Consider the following 13582-nt stretch of genomic DNA (forward strand, 5'->3'; position numbering starts at 1 on the left):
CCTAAAATTGATTTATGGCATTTAAAGTCCTCTAGGGATCATAAAATCATATTTCCAACTTTGGCACATCCCGTTTACAATGCTATCGTTCATTTTTCTCCACCGCTTGTCCTTATAAAGGTCGTGGGGGTGCTGGAGACTATCCCAGTCTTGTTGGTTGTAGGCCAATCGTGGGGAGTAACGAGACAAACGACCAATCAGAGTCTAATTTCGGGATTATATGGAATGAGGGGTCAAATATGGGTTGCTAAGCAGAATTTGGCGTGTTTTGTTGTGTGGTGAGTGGAATAATGCTTTTTTATCAATTTCTCATCTGCAGTTTTACAATTTGAGTCAAAATGGCTGCCGACGAGTTAACAAGGAACCTTATAATGCTCCAAAAAGAAGAGAAAGTAACCCGAAAATGCCCAAAACGAATAGAAAGTAACCCGAAAATGCCCCAAAACCAATAGAAAGTAACCCAAAAATGCCCCAAAACGAATAGAAATTAACCCAAAAATGCCCCAAAACGAATAGAAAGTAACCCGAAAATGCCCCCAAATTGAATAGAAATTAACCCGAAAATGCCCCAAAACGAATAAAAAGTAACCCAAAAATGCCCAAAATCTGCAAAAAGTGACCGACAAACCCGCTTCAATAAAAAATGATCCAAAATTATTGACGAATACCCTAAAACCACTTAAAATTCATTCATTGCCTACCCTTGTTGTTATGTTGGAGGAAACCTAACTACCCGGAGAAAACCCACGCCAGCCAGGACAAAAACACGCAACTCCACACAGGTCGAACCCAAACGGGGATTGAGCCATCGGTCCAAGAACGTTGAGGCAGACCTACTAACCACTAGTCCAAAGTTCCACTCCCACTGACAAATATATTTATAAATTTTGCCGAGTCATGCCGTCGTGTTGGGTAATGAAAACCTTGTCCCGCTGAGCCGACTACTGTAGGTGTCGCGCACGCCTCCGTTTCCGTGTTTGTTTTTGTCACGTGGGCGCCATCCGTGTCCAAATCCTCAACAGCTTATTTTGTAGGCAAAGAAGGGGAAAAAAATGGAGGGGGTTATAGACATGGGACATTTGGATACCAGATGCTTCGCAGTTGGCTTTCAGGGCCTCTTTTTATTCCTCACTAAGGTCAAAAATGTGTGTGTTGTTGTTGCGTTGGGGGCATTTATGGAAAGCAAGAACGATTTGAAATGAAATATTGATATTTTAAAAATATCTGGGTGCATTTAGGAGTTTTTAGAGAAGGTAATTCTTGGCGAAATGTGGATAAGTTCATTTATTTGGCCCATTGACATCCTAGTTTAAGTGGATTGGATTATTTACTTGAACTAAACTATGTCCTCATTGTTGCTGTTATTTTATTGAATATTAAACTAAAAAAATGTAAAATAAAATTTCAAATAGATATTTTTTGCCCTTATATTGGCCTGCAATCCCAACCAGAATTTGTAGCCAGCCAATCACAAGCCTAAAGGAAACAAAGCACATCCCATAATAGCTAAAGTCAATTTAAAGTAGTCAATTAGCTTAGCATGCATGTTTTTGGGATGTGGGTGGAAAGTGGAGTACCCATTAAAAACCCACCCAATCTCAGCAATACCATGCTAACTCCACACAGTCAGGACCAACTGGGAATCGAACCTTCGACCCCAGAACTGCGAGCCTGACTCACCAACCCCTCCCACAACACTATATTTACGCATTATTTAAAACTTCCATTTGAATGAAAGTTTCCAGGAGAAACGCCACTTTCTCCCAAACCTTCTTGAGAACCCCCTTTTAATAGTTTCCAGAGACGAAGGGGGTTGGGGGGTCCTCCAGCCCCCTCTCGCTGTCTCATCTGTCACTAAGCGGGCAGTAGAAAACGGCAGGAGGATACAGTTTCACCTCGCAATTACGCGGACGCCATTCGCCGAGCTTTTCGGGCCGAATACGACGAAATCCATTGACGTTTGCATCCGTTTCCTTTTTTCTTCTCAGGAATGGCAGAACTCCATCCAAAAGAACGCCGGCTTGGCTTTTATCGAGCTCATCAACGAAGGAAGGTATGTAGTTACCTTGTTTGTATGGACCTCCATTTTTAGCCACAAAGCTAATGTAAATGGGTGTGTGTTGGAAAAAGAAAGGTCACTGGAGTGCAGGGTCTTCCCTAGTGGGCCTGGCCCAGGGGTGGGTGTGGGGGTGGGGGGGTTACCCGTTGAGCAGATCAGGGGCGGCTCAGCCTCTCGGTCCATCTGCTGACCCGTCTGGCGAGCGCTTGCTTCCGTGCCTGGCGTTGGCGCTCGGACAAAGAGTCAAGCAGGTGGCACACTGCGCTGTCCGTGGTCCTGATTTGGACAGCTCATCAGATGGACATTACGTGTTAAGCTATCATGTCGGTTCTAGTACTTGAATTTCAGCCAATTTAACCCAATACATAGGTTTAATATTTGTTGAGGATGACTTTTGGCTTTTAATAGCACTGACAAAGTAAATATTAAATTAAAAAAAATGTATATACATATATTGTAAAGATGCTTGGAAAAGAAATCTAATGTTAATTGTGGTATTACCTGTCCCATCAATATTAATGGAGGGAAAAAAAAGCTACATTAAATAGAACACAATTACTCAATAATAAAAATAGATAAATTACTGCATAATATTTGAGTAACGAAGTAGTAACACTAGTATTCAGAAATTTAGCTCTTTATTAACAGATTTCTGCCTAAACAGCCAATTTCAAAGTCATATTTTAGAGCTCTGTGAACTTTAGCACTTGCTCTTATTCTATCATTCATTTATTTTTGTGATATCAGACAATATGGCAATTTTTATACAGGATTTATTTTTGTCAACTTTGACCCTAGGACCCATAAATTTGATCAATTTAATTAAAAAAATATCCTATAATTTGATGATAATCCCTTTTTTTCTTGAGTTATATGGTCTCTTTCTCTTCTATAAAGGTTGCTTTGCCACGCCATGAAGGACCACATTGTCCGCGTGGCCAATGAAGCCGAGTTCATCCTGAACCGCCAGCGAGCCGAAGACGTCCACAAACACGCCGAGTTTGAGGTACGCAGGGGTGCTGAAGACTAATTTAATGGTGCATTTACTTCCAAAATGTATTCCTCACCAGAATTTAGCTTTAAAAAGGTGAATTTTTCACTTATAGAAGCACTCATAAATCCCACGTTACATATTATTTTAAGTATTTTTGTGCGCGGGGGCGCAATAACGGCGAGGAACTCCATGCTCTACCTCTGTTAGTATCGTGATGACTTTCTTATCTGCCAACAACAGCCGTCTTCAAACAGCCGTTTGATTTACAGTCGCCCCGGATCCTTGACCCGCTAGATAAACTGAAGGAGACTTTGAGATGCGCAATGTCAGAAGAAAACGAGGCTGGGTGGGGTGGGGTGCCGGAGCGTACCTGCCAACTACAACGACCCACGCTTTAGTATCAAACGCCACATGTCTAAAAGAGCGGTGGATTGGAGGTTTTTTTTTTACAATTAAGGCGGTCACGTGAGCGCACCCGGATCGAGTTACCCGCTTGATGAGGAATACGCTTGAGTACGATATGTGACAGATTTCAAAATTGACGCAGGAAATTCAATTAGTTCCCGGCTTCTGTTAGCAAATTCGATTTGGAATATTAGCCCGCCTACTCCCGGGAGAGCAGAAAATGGACTCAACTGTATGTTGTCTCTCTATATTACTTTTAGACGATATGCGTTATTTTGCATCAGATGAGATGGATATAGTGGATGGATGGATGGATGGATGGCGAGATAGAAAAACTGTCACCTCAGGTTTTTTTGTTTTGTTTTTTATCCTGAATTGGATTGATTGGAGTCCGCTACAAACTGTAGTGTTTTTTTATATCTTAGCATTAAATGTGAAAAACACAGTTTAGATCTAATTTTGTTGTTTGCTAGGAAGCCAGAATCAGTACTGGACAGTTTTGAAAGATAAGGTAGGCTTTTTCTAGGCTATGGCGGATAGTTTTTTGTTTGGATAAGTTCATTAGGAAATTAGTCTAACACAAAAACATTCATTTTTTCCAACCCAATGTTGAGTAAATTCAGCACATATAAGTGGACCAGTTGGTAAATAGTGTATTTTTATCGAAGTATTTTACGTAATACTTCTTTGACCAAGAAACGATAGACATTTTATCAATTTTTTTTTACATTTTAAATCATTTGGGGATTTCTGCTTTTCTAGATTGGATTGATTTTATAAAAAATATTTATTTAATTTATTAAATAGTTTGAGTATAGTCCCTATTACATTTTTAAACATATTTATATTTGTATTTTTTTCCTTTGCTATTCCTAAGTTATTTTTCATTTCATATACTTTTTAAAATACTTTTTGTGTGCATACTGATTTTAATCAGCCTTTTTCATACTTGCTATATTTGTTTTTATCCCCACATATCTTCAATCCCATATTTCCCTATTGCTTATTATCAAATAATATTGACACAAGTTGATTACCATTTTTTTTAATGTCACATCATATTCTCCCATAATTCTCCACAGCCCAAATACTTTCTTTAACATGTATTCCCTAATCCACACCCCCCAAAGAGTACAATTACCTCTATCAAGCCCCACCAAACAACCTCAACGCTACACCAAGGCCACATCGCCCCACAAATTTGCAATATAAACTCACCCCCTAACATATGTATGTCATTTTTATAAGCCCGGCCTTGTTATTGTGCCAGACACCCACCCAATCCGTATATGCCATTTCCCCTCCAAAGGAAAGCCATAATAGACTGGAGCGGCGTGATATGTGGCGCTGTTTGGGCCCTTGACAGGTGCCGCTCCTTGCGGCTCTATTAAACTATTTTCCTTTCTAGTCTTAATAGCCCCGCCGGCCTAGCGGGGAGCGCCAAACCCCCCCGTCGGCGTCGGCGGGGTGATTTACAACCCTCTTCCGAGGGAGCCCCGATATATCTCCTGGCTGTCTGTTAATATCTGGGCGCGCTCAAGTGTGTTGACTGAAGCCGGGGTATTAGTCAATGTGACAAATGCTCCATTAGACCACTTGAAATCTTCTTTTAGTGCGCTTTGCATTAAAAAACAAAACAAATGGATGTTTTTTTGTACAGAAATGATACCTTTTTATGTTCGGGATTGTCGATTATAACTCAAAAATATGTTAATAATTGAAATGTGAGTTGATTTGTGAAAGATTGGTGGAAGATTTAAGAGAAAATTGACTGTTTTTTTGTTGCTATGAGCAATGTAGGCAAACGCCAAGGGTGCCAGTTTATTGGGGGGCGCATAAAGAGCCAAACTTTCAAATTTTATTCCTTATTTCCACGTGTAGTTAGTGGAAGACTGTTAAAAAAGCTTTTGGGATTGGAAATGATGTTTTCCAGATGTGATGAGAAGAGTTATTGTCCAATCAGTCGCTGTATATTTTTTTAAGTATCAGTATCATTTAAAAGCAAATTATTTGGGTAGCCTTGTTTCCACCCACATCCCAAAAACATGCATGCTAGGCTAGCTGGTTGAACACTCTAATTTACCACTAGCTTGGAGGGATTGGTTGTTTGTGTTTTTTTTGTTCATTGTGGTTTTGTTTGTACTTAAAGTAATCGTAACATGCTTTTGTTGCAGTCCAATTGCGAGCAGTACGCAGTGGAAAAGCGAGAGGAAGAGAAGATGTGCGATCATTTAATCAGCGCCGGCAAGCATCGCGACCACGTGACGGCCAATCAGCTGCGGCAGAAGATCGTCAACATCCTCACTAACAAACATGGCGCTTGGGCCACGTTGGGACCCAGGTCAGTTGGCCTTCTTTTCACTTTTCAGAATGGTTGTAACCTTTTTCTACCACCTCCCATGGGTCCTGTTAAAACAAGCGCTTGTTTAAATTCAGTGATTGGGGCCAGCCGAGGGGAAAGATCACCATCCAGTCCTTATGAGCGTACCGGTGCTTTTTTAAAATCCCCCCAGACGAACTTGCTCGCCGGCTCCTAGTTATTTTGCAGTTTGCGCTGACATTCTTCCCCGCAGCCTCTCGTAAAACATAGTTATAATAAAGAGTTTCGCAGTGTCTCTACCAAGATTGATCCAGAAATTTTGAGATCTAGTGATCTAGAGATCTGGAGATCTAGTGATTTGGTGATCTAGTGATTTAGTGATCTAGTGATTTAGTGATCTAGTGATTTAGTGATCTAGTGATTTAGTGATCTAGTGATTTAGTGATCTAGTGATTTAGTGATCTAGTGATTTAGTGATCAAAGTGATCTAGTGATCTAGTGATTTAGTGATCTAGTGATTTAGTGATCTAGGGATTTAGTGATCTAGTGATTTAGTGACCTAGTGATTTAGTGACCTAGTGATTTAGTGACCTAGTGATCTGACCATCTAGTGATCTGGTCATCTGACAATCTGGTGATCAAGTGATCTGGTGTTCAAGTGATCTGTTGTTCAAGTGATCTGGTGGTCAAGTGATCTGGTGATCAAGTGATCTGGTGATTAAGTGATCTGGTGATTAAGTGATCTGGTGATCAAGTGATCTGGTGATCAACCTCTTGATCCAGTTATCTGGTCATATAATGTTCTAGTGATTTGGGGATCTAGTAATTCAGAGAGCTGGTAATTTAGAGATCTAAAGCTTGAGATATCGATCTAGGATCTTAGATCTATCACCCGAACCATCTAGGATCTATTTTTTGGACTGATCCAGAGATCTCCCCAGTTTTAAGGATATTTTTTTTTGCTGAAATGACACAAACAGGCATTGGTATCGGGAAAATTGTAGCAGTGCAACATTGCAAACATAAAATATGCATCTGACTGAAATTCGGGCTGTTGTTGAAATATTTCTGGATATTTCTTCTTCTTCATTGGCATGGCTACAAAAGGCAGCCGTTGTAAATGACATCCCCCTCCTCCCACCCCCCTTTAAAGAAACAAATTCAAATTTAATGGTAAGCCGCCGTTGAAGAAAAATGACGCAATATGCCAGCCAGCGCTCGGGGCGACGTGGCGCGCACGGCAGCTCGCTCTTATTCGACGCTACATTAACTTTCCCATTTATGCGCCTCTTGTAAAATACAAAGCCCTCCGGCACGTCGACGCCGATACGCCGGCCCAGAAAGCTTAGCTGTAAATGTTTATTTTCGAACTCATGCACTGAAATATCAAGTCCTGCCTCGGGATATTTACAATTGCTTGGCCTCCAATTGTAAACAAGCATATTCGGGGGTAGACTTTTCAAGATTTGAGTCCAATACCCACATTTTTTCAGTCCTAAATAAGCCTGGCGCCATTTTGTGCCTCCAGTGGAGACTGAATGTGGTATCTAGGCGAGTTAGCTGACCCGTTAGCTTGCGCTATGCGGTTCCCTCATGATGAATGCCCCCCCTCTTGGTACGCAGTGAGCCTGGAAAAATCAATAACCCTCAAATTGAAACAGTATAGGCTGGTATTGATCGGGGGCGCTAAATCAAAACGAGGAGACCCTTTATGCGTCTTGGCTCGACAGCTCCCTCCCTGGTAATGACACACTATCAATTTTAGCTTTACGCTGATAAATCAAGTCGAAAATTGGATGTCAGAAGCATTTTTTTTTTCCCCCGGAGGGGAAGGAGGAGGTGGCTATTTCCTGAGTCGCCAGTCGCTTCTGCCGTTGACCTTTGAACCCATACTGCCGGATTATAAAGTTCAAAATGGCGCAAAGGGGAAAGTAGATGGACGTCAAGGTTGATGATGCCGTTTGGGAATTGGATGCGTTTTTTTTAATGGTGCTTTAAACATGAGCTTGTTTTGTCGTCTTGTATTTTTTTTTGGAATATTTTTTGAGTGGAAATGTCAGACGGCATGAATGAATTGGACTCGGGATTTCCCGGTGGCGCATGGTTCGATTCAATGCCTTTATTGTGATTATGCAAGTGCAATGAGATTTAAGGCTTTGCTGTAGATAGAAGTAGTCATAAGATGATTTATATACAGTTAAAATTAAGTTGTTATAAAGTGGTTAAAAGCATGTGATTATGGTGTTTTTAGGCCTAAAAAATTAGCGTCTGAGAAGATTTCTTATTCATAGGTATGTGTCAGTGTTATGATGTTATGATATTTTATGTATAGTACATTGAAAGTAATTAATTGAGTTTAGATTTGTTACTTTTCGGTGCATTTTTTATTTGCACTTTTGTCAACCGTTTTTAGAAACTTTTTTGGACCCTGATCTGGTTATCTAGGAAATGTATGATGGATGGGACTTATTTAACTGAATTGGACTTAAAATGTCACTAAAATAATACATTTCACGGCCAGTTTAAATGAATTTGATGCCTATTTTTATCAATGGCATTCAATGAGTCAATTTTGGGTCCATTCCTTTTACATTTTAGAGTAGTAATGGCTCACTTTTTTATTGATTTTAGGTCACCTTTATTAGTCACCTTCCCCACCTACTGCCCATTGTTAGCCAGGCTCCATCACCCCCGCAATTTATCTTAGGATAAGCGTAGGAGAAAATTAATGGATAAACAAACCCCATTTACCGTATTTTCTGGACTAAAAGCAGCATTTTTTGATTCTAATGACGATAAATTATGATTTAAAAAGCCATATAGACCCATCAAAAGAACCACATATGGCTCCCGAGCCATAGGTTACCTACCCCTTGCTTTAATATATGATTCATAGTTTTGGAAATTGTCCTCCCAAAAAATTTAACTGAAAAAATAGGTTATTTCTAGCATTTAATCCAAGAAAACAAGTGAGATTAGCTTTAAAAATGTGACCTATATAGTGAAAAATGGCGTCTTTATATCTAACATTTGGTCCATGACGTTTTTTTTGGGGGGGTCACGCTCACTGACAGCTGACGAGGGCTCCCCAATCGGCGACCGCGGCGCACCTTAACCTCAACTGACTACTCTATTGATTGTCAACATTTCTTCCGTATAATTACTTTTTTTTTTTTGCTGTAGCGAAGTGCAAAATGGAGGCCGTCTTTATCGATCGGCGTTCAGGCAACCCAGCGCCAGTTCATCTTTCACACGTGACGAATGGTGACAATAACACGTTTTTTTATGAGCATTACGCACCAGCGGTAGTGTTTGGTGGCGCTTTAAAAGACCATCAATTGTAATACACCAAACGCAAGGTCGTCAGGGGCGCCAGACGTCATTAGCGCTTCCCAAAATCACGCTTGGCTACGCAATTTGGCTTTTTAGCTTGGGTTTCCGTTTCATGTGTACACTTAATTGACATGAGAATGAAGAGTTATTGGGGGGGAAGGGGACTTCATTGTTATTGTCTTTGAAGGACCACTATCACCTCAGGGGGGGTCATTTCAACCAATTGGATAGATTGGAAGTCACTAACCGGCACAACCGGTTGTCCTTTTGTCTTTGGAGGAGAAATCCAAAAAGCACAAAAGACTCTAAAATTGCATTTTTAGTGAGTCAGCAACAGAAAGTTGTGCAAGCAAACTACGGTCCCCGGGCCACATCCGACCCATTAGGCTTTTAATCGGGCCCGCCGACGTTGTCCAAATATATATATATATATATATATATTTTTTTTTTTTCCCCAAGATGGAAGCCAGTAGCAGTAGCTGTGCCCACTCTTATTTGTTTTTGGTCTTTTGCAGCCCCTCTGTCTTTTTTTAAATGACATTTTAATATTTCTTAATACATTCATTTTTACTTGACTTTGTACTTTATACTTTTAAATTTAATGATGAGTGATGAGTATGTTAATATTTTATAGTCCATTTTTTCTGTTTATGTTTCATATGTAATGTTAACGGATGCACTTTTTTATATGTATCCTATCTTGTGCTGACCCGGGCCATCTATCAAATTTTTTAAGTCAATGTGGCCCCCGCCCGGGCCCAAAAGTTTGCCCACCCCTGTCTTAGACTGTCAAAATGGATTGGACATTCATCACCGATTGGCTCAACATTGGACATCAATTGCCAACAATGGCAGCCAACGAGTTTCTAAAACATTTTTAAAACCTTAATTATTTTCTATTTGCCTGATTCTGATTATCCATTTAACAAATAACAGTATGATATTGTTAACTTGGCCCTAGCAGTCTTTATTTAATTAACTTATTAATTATAATAGCCCATTTTAAACACCCAGTTAACTGGCAAAGAGGGAGGACGGGAAATATTACAGTAGGACATTTTCGACTTCAAATTCAGGAAAATGTTGATTAAGATGAAAATGAAATCATATTTTAATTACTTTATTACTAGTAAACATAAATTTAAAAGAAAAAAACATGTTTTTGTGTTGTTTTGACAATGTTCAAGTCAATTGTCATCAGTACCATTTCAAAGATGTTTGTATTATTTTGCTTTTGCAACAAAAACACGTAAATTGTATCGTGGCTTAAACTTTTTAAAGCGGCAAGGCTTTTCCTTCCCAAAGTCTGACTTCAGTGGCCACTTTGAAAGCGAGGCCCGGGCCGTGGAGCATGTGGCGGCCAGCCCCCCACTTTGCTGTTTTCTTTTGCGTTTCATCTGGCGGCAGCTGTTTGTTTGCCTTGACAGACAAGGTTAGACCCATATTTTTTTTCAAGGTCGACCCGCAGACCCACCACTTTCATCCTGCGCCCATTTCCACAAACATTTACTTGAGATGTTTTGCTCTGAACTTCGGCCAGGATTTTTCGTCTTTTTTTTTAGACTTCCCGACGAATGACGTCCCACCAAAAAGCCGGACACGAAAGCCGGCGTTAAATCCTTTTTGTCGCTATTAAAAAAAAGTCAGAGCAGCTAAAAAAATACTCAATGAAGAGGGAAACATATATAGAAATACGATATATAAGTCGCACCTGAGTATAAGTCGCACCTGAGTATAAGTCGCACCTGAGTATAAGTCGCCCCTGAATATTAGTCGCACCTGAGTATAAGTCGCGGGCCCAACCGAACTAGTAAAAAACTCCCATTTATATTCTAGAAAATAGGATATATTAGCACTTTTTTGCAGTTTTTTGGAGTTTTTTGCAGTTTTTTTGCAGTGTTTTTGCTGTTTTTTTGAAGTTTTTGCTATTTTTTGCTATCTTACAGACTACTTAAAGTCATTTTAATGGGTCCCAGTCAAATATTTTGCCTCTCAATTGCTGTTAAAGACTTTCTAACATTTAAAAATTTGGATACCGTAACATTTCTGCAATTTTGTACTAATGCAAGTCTATATTTAACACTAAATGGAGCTTTGCTAAGTGGACTTTTGTACAAATATGAACCAATTGTCATCCATATATAAGTTGCACTGCCAGATTTTGAGAAATTATGTCTTTTAATTATGTTTTATACTACAAGAATATATTAGGGTACTTTCCAGTGAGTCAGATTACGGAAGGTCATCCTGCAGAAGAGACTTTTTGTCTTCTGTCTTACATACATGCCTTGCCTTGCGTGTGTGTGTGTGTGTGTGTGTGTCTGTGCGTGAGAATGGTGGTGCACCCCCCTTCCCCCCGCACAACCCCCCCCCTTGAATAGAATTGTCAGTGATTACTGGTATTTATAATAATTACCCCCTCGCTCATGTCGCCAATTGACGCCTTGAAAAGGAGCATAATGGCGTTTTATTGAATCAGCATGTCTGTGGCCTCCCTGCCGGCTGCCCCCAACTAAATCCTGTCGCCAGTAAAAATAGAATAAAAGGGGATCTTTTATCTGCTCATGTGTGTGTGTGTGTGTGTGTGTGTGTGTGTGTTTGGTGGATTAGGAAAAGTGCATCACCGCAAATGACAGTAAACTGATATTATCGGATGAAATATTTTGACTTTAGGGCAGGTTACAATTGAGCATTTGTGATTAATTATGTTCGTGCTCAGTAGCGCCACCTGGAATTGGGGAGAAAACGTCATGCGGGTGAGGGGGTTCAGGAAATGGTTGGAAAGTCGCTAAAAAATTGGAACTAGTAATGGATATCATTTTTATTTATGAGTTGGGGTTATAGGGACTTTTTTTCTATCAGAATGTTTTTGCAATAGAAGCGGGTGCAAAAAAATATTTTAAATAAATCTACTTTTTTTTCTATTTTATTTTTTTATTTTATTTAGAAAATATTTGTATTTATTGAGTAAAAAGTTATGTTTTTGTTGACATTCCGTGACACCACTTTCAGGAAAATTGATAAAAAACAGCAGATTTTATAACATGTTGTTTCACATAATTATTTTTTATTGCTTGTACTCCCAATAGTTGCAGGGGGTGCTAGAGCTTATCCAAGCCACTGAACATGCTGAATTATATATATTTTAATTAATTAGAATTCGATTTTTTGTTTTTTTTATTTTGTTTGATTCCAGTTTCTTAAAAAATAGACAAAAATCTTATCTATATTTAAATATATTTTTCTCATTTATATTGACTTGGTGTTATCTATCATATAGAATTTTTTTATTCACTTTTCTTCTAAATAGCCTGAACCAAATTTAACCATTTTGTCTCCAAGTTGCCATTTTTGATCTCCTAAATTCCCCCAAATCTGACATTTCATATAAAACTGACATTTATGTCTTTACCACAATAACAAACATCTTTCCCCTAATTTAACAGCTATCTTTTTTAATATTTTGTCATACTTCAAAACACGCTTTTTACTTTACATCGCGATCGCTTTAGGAAAAGCTCGCCGTCCAAATCCCGAAAAAAGGTCCCTTACCCGCGTTTATTCCACCACACTTAGCGTTTATCCGAAAGCTTCCATAAATAACGGCGCTCCCGTTTCCCGAAGGTTATCAGTGTGGGAAAATTAGCTTTTAAAATGCAATTTGAAATCCATTTAAGTGATTGATTGGTCGACGTTCTAATAAATTCCGCCGCTATCCAGGCGGGCCTTCGTCACGGCCATTTTTTATCGCCGTCACCGAGCCAGACGCCTCTTCGGACGTGAAGGGCGGCGTGCTTTTCTTATTGAGACGGGGTTTGTGTTAACGCTACGTCTTTAAGGCCAGTTTTACGATACACGTTCCTTATTTATGCTCTCGTACTGAAGTAGTTGTAGTAACTATGGAGGGAGGCGGGTTGCCAATATTTAATCTACAGTAAACCCTCGTTTATGGCGGCTAATCGGTTCCAATTGTAGTCGCTATACTTGAAGAACTGTATCGGTTCTGGGGTCGAGGGTTCGATCCCAGGTTTTCATATTCTCCACTGGCTTGCTTGGTATTTATTCGAGTACTATAGTCTCCTCCTACTTTCCAAAAACATGCATGCTTTGCTAATTATATGCTAAAATGCCCCAAGATATGAGTTATTGGTCTTTTTGTGCCATGCAATTTTAATTTTTTTGTTCATTCAGGGTTACCTGCTTGTTACCATGCTTGTTTGCTGTAGTTTGTTGGGATAGGCTTCAGCACCCCCCGCAACCTTTTTTTTTTAAATTCAGGGTCAGGGTACCATGCATATTTTTTAGTCAGTTGGGATAGGCTTCAACACCCCCCGCGACCTTTTCTTTTTAAATTCAGGGTCAGGGTACCATGCCTGTTTCCCTGTAGTTAGTTGGGAATAGGCTTCAGCACCCCCCGTGACCTTTGTGAGGATAAAAAGTTAAGAACATTGATAATTCAATGGATTTTTAA

At 39.6% G+C, this 13582-nt stretch overlaps 1 protein-coding gene across 1 annotated transcript in view; it reads left to right on the forward strand.

The window, feature by feature from the left end:
• The window catches only part of LOC144200605 (neurobeachin-like), a 124208-nt gene that overhangs the window by 56073 nt on the left and 54553 nt on the right, over positions 1 to 13582 (forward strand). The window contains exons 33-35 of the mRNA XM_077722850.1: positions 1989 to 2053; positions 2957 to 3065; positions 5633 to 5799. Coding sequence (XP_077578976.1) covers positions 1989 to 2053; positions 2957 to 3065; positions 5633 to 5799 — 341 coding nt within the window. The remainder of the gene's footprint in view (positions 1 to 1988; positions 2054 to 2956; positions 3066 to 5632; positions 5800 to 13582) is intronic.

This window comes from Stigmatopora nigra, chromosome 8 (genome assembly GCF_051989575.1).
Source record: "Stigmatopora nigra isolate UIUO_SnigA chromosome 8, RoL_Snig_1.1, whole genome shotgun sequence".
NCBI classification, from domain to species: domain Eukaryota; kingdom Metazoa; phylum Chordata; class Actinopteri; order Syngnathiformes; family Syngnathidae; genus Stigmatopora; species Stigmatopora nigra.